Source organism: Cuculus canorus, chromosome 4 (genome assembly GCF_017976375.1).
Source record: "Cuculus canorus isolate bCucCan1 chromosome 4, bCucCan1.pri, whole genome shotgun sequence".
Classification (NCBI taxonomy): Eukaryota; Metazoa; Chordata; class Aves; order Cuculiformes; family Cuculidae; genus Cuculus; species Cuculus canorus.
Genome location: NC_071404.1, coordinates 968,721 through 988,472, shown reverse-complemented (window position 1 = coordinate 988,472; position 19,752 = coordinate 968,721). Strand labels below are relative to the sequence as shown.

At 53.1% G+C, this 19,752-nt stretch overlaps 1 protein-coding gene across 8 annotated transcripts in view; it reads right to left on the bottom strand.

Annotated features, from left to right (window-relative positions):
* Positions 1-2,423: 2,423 nt before the first annotated feature.
* The window catches only part of DYSF (dysferlin), a 101,842-nt gene continuing 84,513 nt past the window's right edge, over positions 2,424-19,752 (bottom strand). For all 8 annotated transcript variants that reach the window (XM_054065959.1, XM_054065964.1, XM_054065961.1 and 5 more), the window contains 5 exons: positions 13,162-13,261; positions 12,216-12,394; positions 11,612-11,721; positions 11,133-11,280; positions 2,424-2,995 (listed from right to left, as the gene is read on the bottom strand). In XM_054065959.1, coding sequence (XP_053921934.1) covers positions 2,957-2,995; positions 11,133-11,280; positions 11,612-11,721; positions 12,216-12,394; positions 13,162-13,261 — 576 coding nt within the window. In that variant the 3' untranslated portion in view covers positions 2,424-2,956. The remainder of the gene's footprint in view (positions 2,996-11,132; positions 11,281-11,611; positions 11,722-12,215; positions 12,395-13,161; positions 13,262-19,752) is intronic.

Below are 19,752 nucleotides of genomic sequence, written 5' to 3'. Positions count from 1 at the left end.
AGCCTGGAGCCGCACAGTTGGGTTATTGTGTCCCAAGTTCTGGACATGGCATTTGGCCCTGTTAATCCTCATCCCATTGGTCTCAGCCCATGGATCCAGCCTGGCCAGATCCCTCTGTAGACCCTCCTGCCCTCAAGCAGCTCTACACTTCCTCCTAGTTCAGTGCCATCCACAAACTCATTCAGGGTGAACTATGTTGGTCACCCTCTGAGGCTTCCCACGGATGTGTGGTCCACCTCCTCTCCAGCCACCCCTTGGCTTTCATTGGGCATATTTCGGGTGCTCGGGTTTGTAAGTGAAGTGGGCATCAAACTCTTAGCAAGTCATTCACCGGGAACGTGCCGGAGATCAGCTTCTCAAAGCCACAGACCATACAAACTTCCTGTGGCTCCACCACCCATCCCACTCGTACACATGGCCCTCCTCAGAGAATCATTAAGGTTGGAAAAGACCTCTAAGATCATCAAGTCCAACCATCACAATGCCACAGTGCCTACTAACCTATTTCCCTAAGCCTACACGCTTTCCGAACCCCTCCAGGGATGGTGGCTCATGGTTCCACCCGGCTCCTGGGATGCTCCAGCTCACAGATCAGCCCTCCGCACCCACATACGTGGCCTCCAACCTCATGGGACGTGGTGTGGGATCTCCATGTAAAGCCTGCATGGTGTCACGGATCAAAGAAGCATTGTCCCAGCTGGGTCACTTCACTGTCCTGCAATGCAGCATCTCGGGTGGAAATGGAACCAACCAGCAGAGGTACGAGTGGCTGCATTACCCAGGAGCAATTCCTAGAATCATTGGGTTGGAAAAGACCTTTGAGATCATCAAGTCCAACCATAACTATCCCTACTAAACCACATCGCTGAGCATCTTTGAAACACATCCAGAGCCGGTGGCTCCACCACTTCCTCGGGCAAACAAGGAAGTCATCCCGTCCTCTCCTTCCCACACTTATTGAGAAGCACTGCACCTTCTGCAGCATCTCAGAGAGCCGAAAACCCAAGAACACAACAACCACGGCTTCCCCGTCCTCTTCCCCAAAGAGGGAAGGGGCTGTAGTTCCACCAAGGCAATAAAACACACCCGAGAGCAGAAGGTTTCAGAGCGTTTCATTTGTAACCACAGTGCGTTTGGCATCGTCGTAGATAAGGCAGAGCCAGGTGATACAAACATCTCGCGGCCACCCCAAACCCCTGGGAGCCACAGGGGAGACTGAGGTAGGTCCTACCTCCTGGTTGGCTTTGGTGGAGAGACATAACCGAGCTACAGAAGGCCCAGGGTCAGGCAGAGAGGTGGAAGGGGCTGTTGAAGCAGCAGATGGGATGGAGTTGATGTTTTCTGACCTGCTTTCACCCATCACGGCCCTACGGAGGCTTCTTGGCATCAAAACTGGTCCTGCAACCCAGACTGAGAGCATGAAGGATTGCATCCAGGGATGAATGAACCCTTTCCTTGTCCTTATCAGCTGGATCACCCCAGATCCTGCTCTCCCACTGCTCAGCACCTCTTCTGCTTTGTCAGGGAATCACAGAATGTTGAAATCATTAAGGTTGGAAAAGATTAAGTCCAACCATCAGCCCAACCCCACCGTGACCACTAAACCACGTCCCAAAGGGCCACGTCTACATGGGTTTTGAAGCCCTCCAGGGATGGAGGCTCCACCGCTGCCCTGGGCAGCCTCTTCCAAGGCTTCACCACTCTTTCAGTAAAGAAATTGTTCCTAATGTCCAATCCAATCCCTGGTGCGATTTGAAGCCATTTCTTCTCCTCCTGCCCATCGTTACACGAGAGGAGAAAACCAAAGTCCATGGGCACAACTTTGCCCCTGGGATCATTCTCAGGGGAGGGTTCAGCCCAACTCTGCTTTGTGCCACCACGCACCCGTTTGGAAGGGAGGAACGTGGGACGGTTGAGGTGAAAGAGCAGCTCAGAGGGACAAGAAGCTCTTAAAACATGAGCCAGACCCTGCAGACCTTCATGAGCTCAGGAGAAAAAGGAATACATTCGCCAAACCGTGGCTGCAGGGGTTGTGGGAGAGGAGAAAAGCAAAGTCCATGGGTGCAGCTTTGCTCCTGGGATCGTTCTGAGCTCAGCCCAACTCCACTTTCTGCCACCACACATCGGTTTGGAAGGGGGCACATGGGATGGTTGAGGTGAAAGAGGAGCTCAGAGGGACAAGAAGCTCTAAAAGACGCGAGGCAGACCCCGCAGACCTTTCTGAGCTCAAAATTCATCAGGAGTTTTGGTTTAGCGATCGCCACCAGCCCCTGCTTAGGCTTGCAGCTCAGTTTCTAAGAGACTTCCAAGAGGTCCTATCTCTCTTTGGAAAGGCAACACCACGAACCCAGGGTTTCGGGCTGTACGGTGGGTTTTATACATCCATAAACCACATAATACGCATCGCACCGTGCACATGGGATGGTTGAGGTGAAAGAGGAGCTCAGAGGGACAAGAAGCTGTGATGACAAGAAGACAACTGTCTGTGAGAGAGGAGAAAAGCAAAATCCATGGGCACAGCTTTGCTCCTGGGATCGTTCTGAGCTCAGCCCAACTCCACTTTCTGCCACCACACATCGGTTTGGAAGGGGGCACGTGGGATGGTTGAGGTGAAAGAGGAGCTCAGAGGGACAAGAAGCTGTGATAACAAGAAGACAACTGTCTGTGATGAGGTCCTTCTGTCCTTCACCCTCTTCTGAACTGGAATTCCAGCGTTACAAATCAGAGCAGCTCAACCCCAACCAAAAAAAAGGACAACAGATAAGGATGTATCGGAAGAAATAGTTCCAAACAGGTAATTTTTTTACGTGCTGCTTCCAAGGTGAGTGGGATCAGCCAATGGCTTGGGAGAGGTTCTCCCTTCTGCGTCTCCATCTGCGATCCAGAGCAGAGCCACAGCTTCTTTCCAAGCTCCCTGGGCTGACACGGGACCTTCCAGGTGTCTTCAAGCGTAGCTTCAGTTGAAAGGTTTCACCAGCTTCATAGCAGCGTAGTTCTAGAGGGATGGAAGGGAAAGAAAAGCTGGTTTGAAGCAGGTGGAGGAGGGTCAAAGTGATTTACGGACATGGTGCAGAACGGGAAACGGCGCTGCGTTCCTAGCAGGGTCAATGGTCAAAGTCCCAACCCCACCTGAAGGGACAGGCAAACAAAAAGTTCATCACGGCTGGGTGGACGTGGAGATGTTGGAACAGGTCCAGAGGAGGCCAAGGAGATAATCTGAGGTCTGGAGCACCTCCCATACCAGGCTGAGAGTTGGGGTTGTTCAGCCTGGAGAAGAGAAGGCTCCAAGGAGAACTTATAGTGACCTTCCAGTACCTGAAGGGGCTACAAGAAAGCTGGGGAGAGGATGTTCACAAAGGCTCGGACTGACAGGATGAGGCGGAACGGGGATAAACTGGAGAGGGGCAGAGTTAGATTGGACATAAGGAGGAATTTCTTCACCGTGAGAGTGGTGAGACACTGGCCCAGGTTGTCCAGGGAAGTTGTGGCTGCCCCATCTCTGGAGGTGTTCCAGGCCAGGTTGGATGGGGCTTGGAGCCCCTGATCCAGTGGGAGGTGTCCCTGCCCATGGAAGGGGGTGGAACTGGATGGGCTTTAAGGTCCTTTCCAACCCAAACTGTTTTATGATTCTAACAAGGATGGTAGAAAGGCCAAGACACTTAAGAAAATGGGTCTTGTCTTCTTCCAGTAGAGGCTACTGGTCACAATCAGAGCACCAGGACTCACTCCTGGACTTCCAATTACTCCTTCCACCTGTTTTGAAGGTAAATGCCATAGAATCATAGAATGGGTTGGGTTGGAAGGGACCTCAAAGCCCATCCAGATCCACCCCCTGCCATGGGCAAGGACACCTCCCACTGGATCAGGGGCTCCAAGAACCATCCAACCTCACCTGGAACCCCTCCAGGGATGGGGCAGTCACCACTGCTCTGGGCAACCTGGGCCAGGGCCTCCCCACCCTCCCAGGAGAACATTTCTCCCCAAGATCTCATCTCAATCTCCCCTCTTGCAGCTCAAAACTGTTCCCCTCGTCCTGTCCCTGTCCTTCCCAATCCAGAGCCCCTCCCCAGCTTTCCTGGAGCCCCTTTCCCTACTGGAACCTACTGTAAGGTCTCCATGGAGCCTTCTCTTCTCCAGGCTGAACAACTCCAACTCTCTTAGCTTGGCCTTATATGGGAGATGCTCCAACCCTTGCATCATCTCCATGGCCTCCTCTGGACTCTCTCCATCAGCTCCATGTCCTCCCTGTGCTGAGGGCTCCAGAGCTGGACCCAGGGCTCCAGGTGGGTCTCCCAGAGCGGAGCAGAGGGGCAGAATCCCGTCCCTCCCTGCTGGCCACGCTGCTCTGGGTGCAGCCCAGGACACGGGGTGGGTTCTGGGCTGGGAGCACACGTTGTCAGTTGATGTTGAGCTTCTCATGCACTCGCACCCCAGGTCCTTCTCCTCAGGGCTGCTCCAACCCATGAAGTGCCTCTCAAGCCTATTGACTTTCATTGGTACAGGACGTTCTATCACTCTGTCCCTTGAAACCACTTTGGAAACCAAGCAGAACGCCAGTTACCAGCGAGATCTCTTGGAGGAACATCAGGAAAGGAAAGGAACCACGCAACACAAGTCAAGTCTGCCCTAAGGCATCACTATAAATTACAACGTGGAGCAACTTCTGAGGCTCTTTGCCAACCGAGGACTTCTAATAATGCCATAAATCAAGCAAGCAAAGTTAGGGCAGTTTACCAAAAGTCATTAGAAAAGCCTCCCATGATGTATAATCTCCAAATTAATTATCTCCAGGCGTCATCCATCAGCACAGAACGCGAGCTGTGATCAGAATTCATGGTGACGGAAGCAACGCGGGGCTGGTGGAACACAACCAGAGCTTTGAGAGCTACTAAACCTTTTCATGGTGCTGCAAAGAGGACTTGACTCCAGCTGGAAGCAGCCTTGGATTTCTTCATGGTGGCAACCACTAAAACCTTGACAATAATCATGGAATGGGTTGGGTTGGAAGGGACCTCAAAGCCCAACCAGTTCCAACCCCGTGCCAGGGACAGGGACACCTCCCACTGGATCTGGTTGCTCCAAGCCCCATCCATGGGCAACCTGGGCCGGGGACTCCTCATCCTCACAGGAGAACATTTCTCCCCATGATCTCATCTCCATCTCCCCTCTTGCAGCTCAAAACCATTCCCCCTCATCCTGTCCCTGCACTCCCTGATCCAGAGCCCCTCCCCAGCTTCCCTGGTGCCCCTTTCCCAACTGGAAGCTGCTCTAAGGTCTCCCTGGAGCCTTCTTTTCTCCAGGCTGAACAACCCCAACCCTCCCAGCATGTGCTTGTATAGGAGGTTCTCCAGCCCTCACATCATCTCCGTAGCCTCCTCTGGACTCGCTCCAACAGCTCCATGGCTTTCCTGTGCTGAGGACTCCAGAACTGGACACTGTAGTCCAGTTGAGGTCTCACTCTGCCAAAGTCCATCGAAGCCAATGGACCTTAACAAAAAGCCCCATGGTGGGTCAGAAATGAGCTCTGCTGGGCAGGAGCGTGGGGTGGAAGAGCACCTCTTGTAGAAGGACATTCAATCTCAGTATGTGGATGACTCAAGCAACGATGAATTTACCACAACCCTTGGCAAACTCTTCGGATGCTTCGTTACCCTCCATCTCAAAAATTAGCATCCTATTTCCACTGGAACCGTTCCTCCAACGTCAACATCCAGCTACTGGATCTCATTATCCTTGCGTCTCTCGTTGAAGGAGTCTTCTGATGTCAGGTTCAAAACCAATGACCAACGAAGCTAATGATGTAGGAAACAGCCAGGGAATGCCGTCCCCAGAGCCCCAGCTCCTACGGAGCGGAATGACAACCGCTCCGCGAGGAAAGCGACGGTGTGTAACCTGACACCAACGCTGGGTGGAAGACCCCGAGTCCAAAAACATGAAGAACCTCAGAATATCAGATTTTCAACGTATTTTTTTTTCCGTTTCTGTGAAGCCAGATGACTTTTTTTTTTTTTTATGGAAACTCACAATACCGTGCAGTTTTCCAAGAGGTTTTGCAGTTGGAAACAGCCGCGCAGCCGCTCAAATGTGTCGCTCTGGGAAGAGCGGGGCTAATGATGACTGATTTCTCATGGACATGTGCCTGCCTTTCCCAGGCTGGAGCACTCCCAGCGCCCCCCGGGGTCTGACCAGGCAATCAGAGAACGGCTCAGTTGGAAAAGACCTTTGAGATGGAGTCCAACCATTCCTGTCCGCTACTAAACCAGATCCCTGAGCACCTCATCTCCCCAGCTTCCAAACCCCTCCAGGGACGGGGACTCCACCACCTCCCTGGGCAGCCTCTGCCGGGGCCAAGAAGCCTTTTAGGAGAAGAAATTTGTCATCGCATCCAATCTGAACCTGCCCTGGTGCAACTTGAGGCCATTTCCTCTCATCCCACCATCTGTCACTTCGGAGATCAACACCCACCTCAATCCAAACTCCTTCCAGGACCTGAACACAGTGATGAGGTCTCACCTCAGCTTCCTCTTCTCCAGAATAAACAACCCCAGGTCCCTCAGACGCTCCCACAACCCTTGGCCCCGAGGAGAAGGACTTGGGGTGCTGGGGGAGGAGAAGCTCCACAGGAGCCACAACGTGCGCTCAGAGCCCAGAAGCCCCCTGTGTCCTGGGCTGCACCCAGAGCAGCGTGGCCAGCAGGGAGGGACGGGATTCTGCCCCTCTGCTCCGCTCTGGGAGACCCACCTGGAGCCCTGGGTCCAGCTCTGGAGTCCTCAGCACAGGGAGGACATGGAGATGGTGGAACAGGTCCAGAGGAGGCCATGGAGATGATGGGAGGGATGGAGAACCTCCTGTACAAGGCCAGGCTGAGAGAGTTGGAGTTGTTCAGCCTGGAGAAGGCTCCAGGGAGACCTTAGAGCAGCTTCCAGTAGGGAACGGGGCTCCTGGAGAGCTGGGGAAGAACTTTTTCAAGGGCCTGGAGTGATGGGACGAGGGGGAATGGCTTTAAATTGGAAGTGGGGAGATTTAGATTGGACATCAGGAAGAATTTCTTCACGATGACGGTGGGGAGGCCCTGGCCCAGGGTGCCCAGAGCAGTGGTGGCTGCCCCATCCCTGGAGGGGTTCCAGGCCAGGTTGGATGGGGCTTCTTGGAGCCCCTGATCCAGTGGGAGGTGTCCCCCTCATTGCAGGGGGTGGAACTGGATGGTCTTTGAGGTCCCTTCCAACCCAAACCATTCTCTGATTCTACGATAAGGTTATTTATACAGCAGCGAGGTCCTTATTTTAAGCAGGACCTGACGTGCTCTTGGCTCCCAAGTCAGAACAGAAGTGAGGAGGGATCGGTTTTCCATGCGTTTAATCACGGTAAGGGTGAGCCCTGCCAAAGGTCAGGATGCCAGGGGCATCCTTCAGAGCAAACCACCGCCAGCACGACTGCCAGCTCAGGGCCTGATGGAATGGGAAAGGAATGAAGTCTCCGAGCAGATACAGACCCAGTGACCTCAAAAATCTCAGGGAAAGCGGCCAAATGCATAAAACCCAGAAAATACCCCATGAAACACAGCCTCACTGCTTCAAAATGCGACTAAAAATTGACCTGACCAAAATGAAATCAAATATAAAAAACACTGAGCTGGAAAGGAGGGAAAAATCCCAAGGAATAACGAGCGAGAAATCAATATTTATGGTTTGTGAATTCTTTCTTCTCGCAGAGATGTTTTTTCTACTATACCACTGGCACGAATGCAAAGCCACTCGCAGCGTCGGGGAAACACTGGGGTTCGTAGAATGATGGGATCATGGAATGGATTGGGATGGAAGGAACATTAAAGACCATCCGGTTCCACCCCTTGCCATGGGCAGGGACACCTCCCATTGGATCAGGTTGCTCCAAGCCCCATCCAACCTGGCCTTCAACACCTCCAGGGATGGGGCAGCCACCACTGCTCTGGACAACCTGTTCCAGCATATCCCCACCCTCACGGTGAAGAAATTCTTCCTTAATTCCAGTCTAAATCTGCTCCTCTCCAGTTTATCCCCAATGCCCCTCATCCTATCACTCCATGCATTTGTGAACAGCCCCTCTACAGCTCTCCTGGAGCGCCTTCAGGTACTGGAAGGTCGCTATAAGGTCTCTTTGGAGCCTTCTCTTCTCCAGGTTGAACAACCCCAACTCTCCCAGCCTGTCCTCATACGGGAGGTGCTCCAGCCCTCGGATCATCTTTGTAGGCTCCTCTGGACCCGTTCCAACAGCTCCATCTCCTTCTTATGTTGAGGATTCCAGAACTGGACACAATCACACAGAATCACAGAATCACCAGGTTGGAAAGGACCCACGGGATCATGGAGTCCAACCATTCCCAACACTCCCTAAACCATGTCCCTCAGCACTTCATCCACCCGTTCCTTAAACACCTCCAGGGAAGGTGACTCCACCCCCTCCCTGGGCAGCTGTTCCAGTGCCGATGACTCTTTCTGTGAAGAATTTTTTTCTGATATCCAACCTGAACGTCCCCTGGTGGAGCTTCAGGCCATTCCCTCTTGTCCTGTCCCCTGTCCCTTGGGAGAAGAGCCCAGCTCCCTCCTCTCCACAACCTCCTTTTACAATCCACAATCCACAATCCTCCAGATGAGGTCTCCCAGAGTGGAGCAGAGGGGCAGAATCCCGTCCCTCCCTGCTGGCCACGCTGCTCTGGGTGCACTAACAACTGGAAGTTGCTCTAAGGTCTCCATGGAGCCTTCTCTTCTCCTGAACAACCCCACCTCTCTCATATTGGCCTCTTATGGGAGGTTCTCCAGTCCTTGCATCATCTCCATGGCCTCCTCTGGGCCCATTCAACAATCTCCATGTCCTCCCTATGCTGAGGATTCCAGAGCTGGACCCAGGGCTCCAGGTGGGTCTCCCAGAGTGGAGCAGAGGGGCAGAATCCCATCCCTCCCTGCTGGCCACGCTGCTCCGGGCGCAGCCCAGGACACAGTTGGTTTCTGGGCTCTGAGCACACGTTGCAGCTCATGTTCAGCTTCTCCTTGACCAGCACCCCAAGTCCTTCTCCTCGGGACTTCTCCCACTCACATCATCCCTGAGCCAAGGGCTGCTCTCCATCACATCCCCATGTCCCTGCACTCCCTGATCAAAATCCCTTCCCCAGCTTCCCTGGAGCCCCTTTCCCTACTGGAAGCTGCTCTAAGGTCTCCCTGGAGCCTTCTCTTCTCCAGGCTGAACAACCCCAACGCCCTCACCACCTTCTTGGTGTTGGGTTGTGCTCCTGGTCATAAAGTTCAGTCTCCACGCTTGCTCCAGGCAGCAGGATGAGGCAACGCAGCAGCAATCATCACTTGCCCAATGATTTCCTCCTTCCTACTTAGCACCTCGGGGATGGTTTCTCCAGCAGGAGAAGATCCCCAGCCCTTCCCATGGATACAAGGACGGGGAGAGCTGAGATTTAACACCAACCCCTCCTCCTTTTTCTCGACGGGAACCACCGAGCGCACCCCGGGGCTTCAAATCATCTGAAAGCCATTACGACGGCGAGGAGAAAATTCCACACCTCGCTGCCCGGCTGCAGGTTGCGAGTGCACAAAGCCATCTGCAAAAATCCAGCCCCGTTCTCCAACGGTGAAGGTCTAAATCTAACCGAGGAATTCTTCTCTTAATAAGAAAACTGAGATACGAGGAGCAGGATTTGTTACGTGCTGGAAAGGGAGAGGCGGGTCGTTAATTCTTATCAGCCTGGGAGGAGGGGAAACGGCGTCCGAGAGCCAACATGAATTATTCCAGCACTGTAGAAACAGAGGAGGATCCAAAACCCCGTCCTGAGCCAAACTAGGAGGCCAGGGCTTCCTTAGTTATTTACTCTCTTTTGCCAGAGAGACAAGAAAAGGCCACGGTGTTGATTCATGAGGTGAAAACCCTTCCTCCTTGTCTCAGACGTTGGTAATGGCCTTCAAGGCTCGATAACAGGAGATCCTCCAGTTCCAACCCCCCAACATGGGACACCTCCCACTGGATCAGGTTGCTCCAAGCCCCATCCAACCTGGCCTGGAACCCCTCCAGGGATGGAGAAGCCACCACTGCTCGGGGCAACCTATTCCAGGGCCTCCCCACCCTCAGCGTGAAGAACTTCCTCATAAAGTCTGATCTCAATCTTCTCCCTTCCAATTTAAGCCCTTCCCCCTCATCCTATCACTTCACGCCCTTGATAAAAGTCCCTCCTCAGCTTTCCTGGAGCTCCTTTCCCTACTGGAAGCTGCTCTAAGGTCTCCTTGGAGCCTTCTCTTCTCCAGGCTGAACAACTCCAACTCTCTCAGTCTGCCCTTGTACGGGAGGTTCTCCATCCCTCCCATCGTCTCCATGGCCTCCTCTGGAGTTGCTCCACCAGCTCCAGGTCCTCCCTTTGCTGAGGACTCCAGAACTGGACCCAGGGCTCCAGGTGGGTCTCCCGGAGCGGAGCAGAGGGGCGGAATCCCGTCCCTCCCTGCTGGCCGCGCTGCTCTGGGTGCAGACCAGGACACGGTGGGTTTCTGGGCTGCCAGAGCACGTTGCCGGCTCCCATCAAGCTTCTCATCAATCCACAGTCCTGTAAGATCATCCAGCCCAAGCCCACCACGCCTGCTAAACCATGTCCCAAAGTACCATATCTACATGGGTTTTGAAGCCCACCAGGGAAGGAGACTCCACCACTGTCCAGGGCAGCCTCATCCAATGCTTCACCACTCTTTAAGGAAAGACATTTTCCTTAATATCCAATCTAATCCTCCCCTGGCACGACTTGAGGCCACTGCCTCTCATCTTATCACTTGATACTTAGGAGAAAAGACCCACCAGCCCTATATCACCTCCAACATCAGCTGCTCAACCTCTTTGAATACAATCAATGAACCTCAGCATCGTTAGACACAGGCACAAAGATCTGAGCAGCTTGTGGTGAGTCTACAGCAGAGACCAGAAGTACAGACTCCCTTTTGGTCCCACCATGGTCCACCAGGTTGTGCCCCAGGGACCAGCATGGGTCTTTGCAGCCACATGCACTGTGATCATCTCTGTCACCATCGACCTTGGTCAGCCTGGAGACCCGGGGCAACAGCTGAGACCTTGGTCAGCCCCCCCCACATCCTCTCCCACATCCATCATACCGGGAAGGCGTAGATGAAGATTCCCAGGAAGAGCAGCAAAATGAAGAGCACGATGGCCAGGATAACCACCCACTTGTACCGCCGCCACAGGATGTACTTCATGGTCTTGAATGGAGAAGTGAACCACAAGAAGGAGGTCTCTGGGCGCCTGGAGCCAAACAAAGTTGACGTGACTTCTGAGTTTCCTGGTAGGGTCACCATCCTGGATCCCCAGCCCCACCAGCATGCCCCGCTGTAGCAAGCTGGAAGCTCCTTCTACAAACCCACATCCCTCTGGGTAGACTACGTCCTCCTTGGCTGTCCATACCAACCTCCCAGCCACCCTGGGTTCTCCCAGCTCCTACAACGTGAGCATCAGCACTTCAGACATGGAGCCTACCTGGAGGAAGCCCATCATGGAGGAAGCCCTCAAGCTGGGAACCCAGATTTTCTATCTGCTCCCACCCTAGTGGCTACTTTTCCATTCGAAATGCTCTTACTTGGGGTCCTCCAGCTTGGGGTTCATATTGGGCTCATCCCGACCCATGCCAGCTGGCCGCTCGTCATGCTCTTGCTCTGCCACAATTTCCAAGGTCATTTCCAACTTGCCCTGTGGGGGCAAGAAGGTGAGAAATGAATGTGTGATGCAAAACAGTGATGGAGGATGGAAAAAGTATCTTGAGTAGAGCCCAACCGCTACCAACAAGGACCACGAAGAGCCCAATGAGAGTGGATTCCATACAGATCCTTCACCCGCCCACTGCAATGTTCTCAGCAGACACCTCAGGACCTCTCAAATGTCACCAACACCCAAGTGTAGGCAACTGGTTTGAGGTTCTTTTGTTGAAGGACTTCATCCATCTCCTTGACTCAATTACCATACTGAATGGTCACCAGGGGCTTGAAGAGGAGCCCAGGAAGTTACATTGAAATATATGGGCTGGAACTGGATGATCTTTAAGGTCTTCTCCAAGCCAAACCATTCTATGATTCCATATCGGTCTGGTGGCCCAAACCTTGCCCTGGTGCTTGTCCCAACACAGCAACATTGAGAATATGCTTTGAGTGAGAACCTCGAGAGAAGACATGAAGAGGACACCTTACCGCCAGGATCTTCTTCTGATCCTGCTCAGCAACACAGGGCCACCACCCCTTGACAGTTTTCTGCTCAAAGAGAGACACAAAGCGACTCGAAGCCAAGGTCTCATCTATGAGCTCTAAGGAGCACTTCTCAGCCGTCTTGGCAGGTTTGGGCATCCTGTTGAGATCCATCTGAATGGAGCCTGCAAGGAGGAACGTTACTTGGAAGACATCTTGGTGTAACAGGTCCAACAACCACGTTGGGAAAGGGTCTGGAGAAGAGGGGTTATGGGGAGCGGTTGAGGGATCTGTGGCTGTTTAGCCTGGAGAAAAGGAGGCTGAGGGGAGACCTCATCGCTGTCTACAGCTGCCTGAAAGGAGGTTGGAGCGAGGTGGGTGTTGGGTTCTTCAGCCAAGTGGCAGGTGATTGAACAAGAGGAAATGGCCTCAAGTTGTGCCAGGGAGGTTTAGATGGGATATTAGGAAAAATTCCTTCCCTGAAAGGGTTGTCAAGTGCTGGGAGAGGCTGGCCAGGGAGGTGGTGGAGTCACCATCCCTAGAGGTGTTCAAAAAGCCTGTAGATGTGGTGCACAAGGAGATTAGGGACATGGTTTCATGGTGCAGTTTGGGATGGGGCATCCACAACTTCTCTGGACAACCTGTGCAAGCCCAGACTCAGCTGAGCCATGGAGAATTGTGGCCTTTCTGGAAGGTGGTGGCTCTGTTGGGTTGGATGATGCTCTCGGCATTACATCAGCCCAGGACCAGGCTGCTGCAGGCTGAGACTGGAGACCTGCCTGACAGCAACCACGTATGGTCAGTCCCGAACTTAGGATGACACTGAATCCTCTTCAGTGCCTTCAACTGCTCTTTGGACGCATCCTTCATATCCTGAAAGGATTCCATAATCTTTTTCCTTCCTATTTGCATTATCAGGAATGGAGCCATAAACCTTCAGCGCTCGACTTACCCAAATAGTCATCGAAGGAGAACTTGTCATTGTCCCAGATCTGGAAGATAAGCTGTGGTGGAATCTTATTTTCTGTTTTGTCCAAGCTCCAGAAGTGCTCCTAAAATCACACCGGAAGAGAAAACATGTCAGAAATTAAAGGCTCGTTAACAGAAGCGAGCAGAGCCTCACAACTCTCATCTCACAGCAGTGGAAGCCCTGGAACAGAATGTCCTTGGTGCGTCCTGCTCCAGAGAGGGAAGCACTGGCTCTGGATGGATCTTGGACAAGGACACTCGGTGGGAAACCCAAGATGCTTCTGGAAGTTGGGTTGGTATCAATTAGTGCCTTAATTTAGTAGCATTTTAGCAACCATTGCACCATGGAATCACTAGGGTTGGAAAAGACCTCTAAGATTAAGTCCAACCGTAATCCCAAGCCCACTATGCCGACTAAACCATGTCCCAAGGCGCCATATCTACACGTTCTTTGAACCCCTCCAGGGATGAGGACTCCACCACTGCCCTGGGCAGCCTCTTCCAATGCTTGACAACCCTTTTGGTGAAGTAATTTTCCCCAATATCCAATCTAAACCTCCCCTGATGCAACTCGAGGCCCTTTCCTCCTGTCCTAACGCTTGTCACTTGGGAGAAGAGACACCAACCTTGCCACCAGCACTATATTGACGTGAGCGAGATGAGGGCGACTCCCCAAGGTGAAGAGAGCAATGAGTGTTGAGCACCAGCACTGCCAAACTTCACCTTCCTCTTAACTGAGGGAAAAATAGAGGAACAACCCTTAAATTACCACATCGGATGGGTAATTCGAATACATCCCTTTCCTTCAGCTGTCCCATCTCCAGAGATGTCCAAAGCCAGGATGGATGAGGCTTTGAGCAACTCGATCCAGTTGGAGGTGTTCCTGCCTATGGCAGGAGGTTGGAACTGGATGGGCTTTGAGGTCCCTTCCAACCCAAACCATTGATTCTTTCTGCTGTCTCTCACTCCAGCTCTACCGGAAGCCAATCCAGAGCAAATCTGGATCCACCACCGCTCCCATCTGCTGTCGGAGTAGTTTTTTCTGCAGTTGGCCAACCTGCAAACACCTCCACCACCTGCGGGCAACATCTATCTCCCAAGTTTACTTACTAGACATGAACAAGGAAAGAATCACAGAATCACACACAGAATCACCAGGTTGGAAAGGAGCCACGGGACCATTGAGTCCAACCATTCCTAACACTCCCTAAACCATGTCCCTCAGCACTTCATCCACCCATTCCTTAAACACCTCCAGGGAAGGCGACTCCACCCCCTCCCTGGGCAGCTGTTCCAGTGCCGATGACTCTTTCCGTGAAGAATTTTTTTCTGATATCCAACCTGAACTTCCCCTGACGGAGCTTCAGGCCATTCCCTCTTGTCCTGTCCTCTGTCCCTTGGGAGAAGAGCCCAGCTCTCTCCTCTCCACAACCTCCTCTCAGGCAGTTGTAGAGAGCAATAAGGTCTCCCCTCAGCCTCCTCCTCTCCAGGCTGAACACCCCCAGCTCTCTCAGCCGCTCCTCGTCAGACGTTCTCCAGCCCCTCAGCAGCTTCGTTGCTCTTCTCTGGACACTCTCCAGAGCCTCAACATCCTTCTTGTGGTGAGGGGCCCAGAACTGAACACAGTATTCGAGGTGCGGTCTCACCAGTGCTGAGTACAGAGGGAGAATAACCTCCCTGTTCCTGCTGGTGACCCCATTTCTGATCCAAGCCAAGATGCCGTTGGCCTTCTTGGCCCCCTGGGCACACTGCTGGCTCATGGTCAGTCGCTGTCAACCATCACCCCCAGGTCCTTCTCCTCCGTGCAGCTCTCGAGCCACTCTCCCCCAGTCTGTAGCGCTGCAAGAAGTCAGGTCCAGGGCGCAGAGGAACACAACGTTCTGCTGCCAAGCGGCAGAGAGAAGAGCAGAGACGTCAGCAGGGTTTCGAGTTTAGATCCCCAGGTCTAAGCCTGGCAGGTCTCGGTTCTTGCAGACACCGTTATCAGCTTCTCATGGTCCAAGAGAACCTGGATGTGGCTCACGTTTCCCTGGGCACCCAGTTAGGGAGGCGCTCAGTGCCCGCGTCTCACAGGCGCTGCGGAGGTGGAAAATGCATGAAATTGGGTTGGAAATGTTCTGCTGCTGCGGTCACCAACCACAGCTGCCAAATCCGAATTCGAGATGTCCTTTAGGGCAGCAAAAAGCTTCACAGGGGATGCGTAAGAAAATGTCATCTGCATAAAGGAACATTCCGGGTAGAATTTCAAGAGCATCTCAATATCGGAGTTGAAAACTACCGGGGCTTGAAGGGACCTGGAAACAAACCACTAGGTTGGAGCCTCCAGGACTTGGCTGGTTTTCTTCCTAAGTGTGGCATAAAACGAATTCCAGGAGATGAACATAATGAGGACTGGAGCTCGGTTGGCAACTTTAAATCCCTGTCATGCCACAACGTTGGCAGAAACCAGAGCGAGGAACGGAGCTGTTGTCTTCATACTTCTTCTGCTACCAGACATCGGTGTTGGGTGTCAGCAGGAAAATGAAGTACGGATGCCAGAACACAAAATATTCTGCTTTGCAAAGACAAAGAAGGCCATTGGAAGAGGACCCAGCCCATGACTGTAGAAGAAAGCCAAGAGCATCCTGGCTTGGATCAAAATCCGCGTGGCCACCAGGAGCAGAAAGAGGTTGTGTCCCTATATTTGGCTCTGGTGAGGCCACACCTTGAATCCTGGGTTCAATTTTGGGCTCCTCACTCCAAGAAAGACACTGAGCATGTCCAGAGGAGGGGAAGGCACTGGAGAACAAAGGTTATGAGGAGCTGCTGAGGGACCTGGGGTGGTTTAGCCTGGAGAAAAGGAGGCTGAGGGGAGACCTTATTGCTCTTTACAGCTCTCTGGAAGGAGGTTGTGATGAGGTTGGTGTTGGTCTCTTCTCCCAAGTGACAGGTGATAGAAGGAGAAGAAATGACCTCAAGTTGCTCCAGGGCAGGTTTAGATTGGACATCAGGGAGAACTTCTTCACTGAAAGGGTTCTGAGGCTCTGGCAGGGGCTGCCCAGGGAGGTGGTGGAGTCCCATCCCTGGAGGGCTTTAGAAGCCGGGCAGATGAGGTCCTCAGGGATGTTCAGTAGTGGACAGGTTTGGCTGGATTTGACCTCAAAGATTTTTTCCAACCAAACGATTCTATCCGCATGCGGTAACGAGCCAGGATGCAAACACACTGGGGCCTCCTTGAGTTGCTCCTCACTTTGTATTCCGTTCCACAAGAAACCCAGAAGAAAGGACAGGAGCTTATTCTTCTCCCCCTGCCTCCCCCGCTGCATTATTCACAACCATAAAATATTGACCGTCCTCCTTTCTTCCCCCACCCCAACACTACAAAACAAACCCCCAAACGATAATTCAAGCCCATTTTCCTTTCCCAGGTCTTGCAAAACGCCGGGAAATAAATTTCGTGGCTTGTTTTTCCAGCAAACGTTTGGGGCTCGATTTAATCGCGGAGGCAAATTTCACACTGCTTTGAAATGGACCCATAAATGTCACTCAACATTGATGTCCTTCTTCCTCAACCTCCCCCTGCGCACTCCACGTGTCCGCAGCTTCCCAGGGCTCTGAGGAAGAAAGCGTCGGCATCGGCCAAAGTACACTTATAGTGTTTTTCCACTCACGAAGCCAAAGGTGTACGGGTGGTGCGAGCGCTGTACGAGAGTTACCACCAGGAAAGGGTCTAATCCTGCTTGATGGGACTCCTTGCCTGATCGAGTCATAGAATCATAGAATAGTTTGGGTTGGAAGGGACCTTAAAGATCATCCAGTTCCAACACCTGCCATGGGCAGGGACACCTCCCACTGGATCAGGGGCTCCAAGGCCCATCCAACCTGGCCTTGAGCACCTCCAGGGATGGGGCAGCCACCACCTCCCTGGGCAACCTTGGCCAGGGCCTCCACACCTTCGTGGTGAACAAATTACGCAAGCCTAGATCTGCCCCTCTCCAGGTTATCCCCATGTTCCTGCTTGTTCTATCACTCCAAGCCTTCATGAACAGCCCCTCTCCAGCTTTCTTGTAGCCCCTTCAGATACTTGAAGGTCACTATAAGATCTCCCTGGAGCCTTCTCTTCTCCAGGCTGAACAATCCCAACTCTCTCAGACTGTCCTCCTATGAGAGGTGCTCCAGCCCTCTGATCATCCTTGTAGCCTCCTCTGGACTCATTCCAACAGCTCCATCTCCTTCTTATGTTGAGGATTCCAGAACTGAACACAATACTCCAGATGAGGTCTCCCAAGGGAGGAGCAGAACCTCCTCCCTCCCTGCTGGCCACGCTGCTCTGGGTGCAGCCCAGGACACAGTTGGTTTCTGGGCTGTGAGCACACGTTCTGTCTCCTGTTGGTCTTCTCCTCCCCAGCACCCCAAGTCCTTCTCCTCAGAGCCGCTCTCAATCCCATCATCCCCCATCGTGCACTGAAATCAGGGACTGCTCCGACCCAAGGGTAGGACCTTGCCCTTGGCCTGGTTGAACCTCACAATGTTCTCCCAGCCCCACTCCTCCAGCGTGCCCAGGTCCCTCTGGATGACATTCCCATCAAGCCAGGGCATTGCTGTTGGGAGGAGAAGAGGTTCTGGCAAGGCAGGAGGACGCAATGAGCATCTTCTTGGCCAAGGTATGGGTTTTGTTCACCATGAGTGTGAGGTGGGCTGTGGAGTGAGGCGCGTGTTGGTCTCTTCTCCCAAGTTACAAGTGATAGGATAAGAAGAAATGGCCTTAAGTTGCACCACAGGAGGTTTGGATTGGATATCCTCAACATAAGAAGGAGATGGAGCTGTTGGAACGGGCCCAGAGGAGGCTACAGAGATGATCCGAGGGCTGGAGAACCTCCCATACGAGGCTGAGAGCGTTGGCGTTGTTCAGCCTGGAGAAGAGAAGACTCTGAGGAGATCTCACAGTGACCTTCCAGTAGAAGGACGGGAAAAGGCAAGCAAACTGCGAGCTGCTTTCCTCGCCCGGCCTGGACGCAGGTGGCTTTCAGCAGCTCTGAACGTACCGGTGGAGAGGTTTGATTTAAATTCCTCTTTCCATCGCCGCCGTTTCAAGTTCAGGGGTTTTTTTTTGTTGTTGTTTTTTTTTTACAACCTCAGTAACGAACCCGGAGTTCAAACAGCACATGGCGAGATCAAACCAAACCTCCCGAGCGGAATTTGTCCCCCGAACACAAAGCTTTTTCATTCATTACCTTTTTTTTTTTGCCTTTTCCAGAGGGGGGGAGGGTTTTACAAGCTGTTTATTTTTCTGAGCCAGCGTTGGCGGACGTGCGGTCAGAGGAGAACCAATATCGGCGCAGTGGGATGGAGGGTCCAAACCGCTTGACAGGGGGGGTCTTGGCTTTTTCAAAGGCGGGGAATAATTGAGAGGGGGACCCGACGTACTTTGGATTTGCTCAAGACGAAGCGTGAAAGGGGTACGGCCGTGATTCTGTCAATCCCGTTAACGAGGCAGCAATTGATGCGGAAGCCGGGCCTCCTCCGCTGGGGAACGTCTGGCTCCAGGGATGGGGCCGCCAGGAAAGCTGCGCCGGGAGCTTTTACAAAGGGGCTTGGAATGATAGGATGGGGGGGAACGGCTGGAAATTGGAAGGGGGATAATTGAGAAGGGGGAAAATTGGGCCGAGACCAATGGGATGAGGTTCAACGAGGCCAAATGCCGGGTCCTGCACTTGGGGCACAACAACCCTGTGCAGCGCTACAGACTGGGGGAAGAGTGGCTGGAGAGCTGCACGGAGGAGAAGGACCTGGGGGTGATGGTTGACAGCCGACTGAACATGAGCCAGCAGTGGCCCAGGTGGCCAAGAAGGCCAACGGCATCTTGGCTTGGATCAGAAATGGGGTCACCAGCAGGGCCAGGGAGGGGATTCTCCCTCTGTACTCAGCACTGGTGAGACCGCACCTCGAATACTGCGTTCAGTTCTGGACCCCTCACCACAAGAAGGATGTTGAGGCTCTGGAGAGTGTCCAGAGAAGAGTAACGAAGCTGCTGAGGGGCTGGAGAACGTCTGACGAGGAGCGGCTGAGAGAGCTGGGGGTGTTCAGCCTGGAGAAGAGGAGGCTGAGGGGAGACCTTATTGCTCTCTACAACTGCCTGAGAGGAGGTTGTGGAGAGGAGGGAGCTGGGCTCTTCTCCCAAGGGACAGGGGACAGGACAAGGGGGAATGGCCTGAAGCTCCGTCAGGGGAGGTTCAGGTTGGATATCAGAAAAAAATTCTTCACAGAAAGAGTCATTGGGCACTGGAACAGCTGCCCAGGGAGGGGGTCGAGTCGCCTTCCCTGGAGGTGTTTAAGGAACGGGTGGATGAAGTGCTGAGGGACATGGTTTAGGGAGTGTTAGGAGTGGTTGGACTCGATGATCCAATGGGTCCTTTCCAACCTGGTGATTCTGTGATTCTGTGAGAGCAGGCGTCTGAGGACAGGCTGAGAGAGTTGGGGTTGTTCAACCTGGAGAAGAGAACGCTCCAAGGAGACCTTAGAGCAGCTTCCAGTAGCTGAAGGGGCTCCAAGAAACCCGGAGAGGGGCTGTGTACAAAAGCTTGGAGAGATAGAA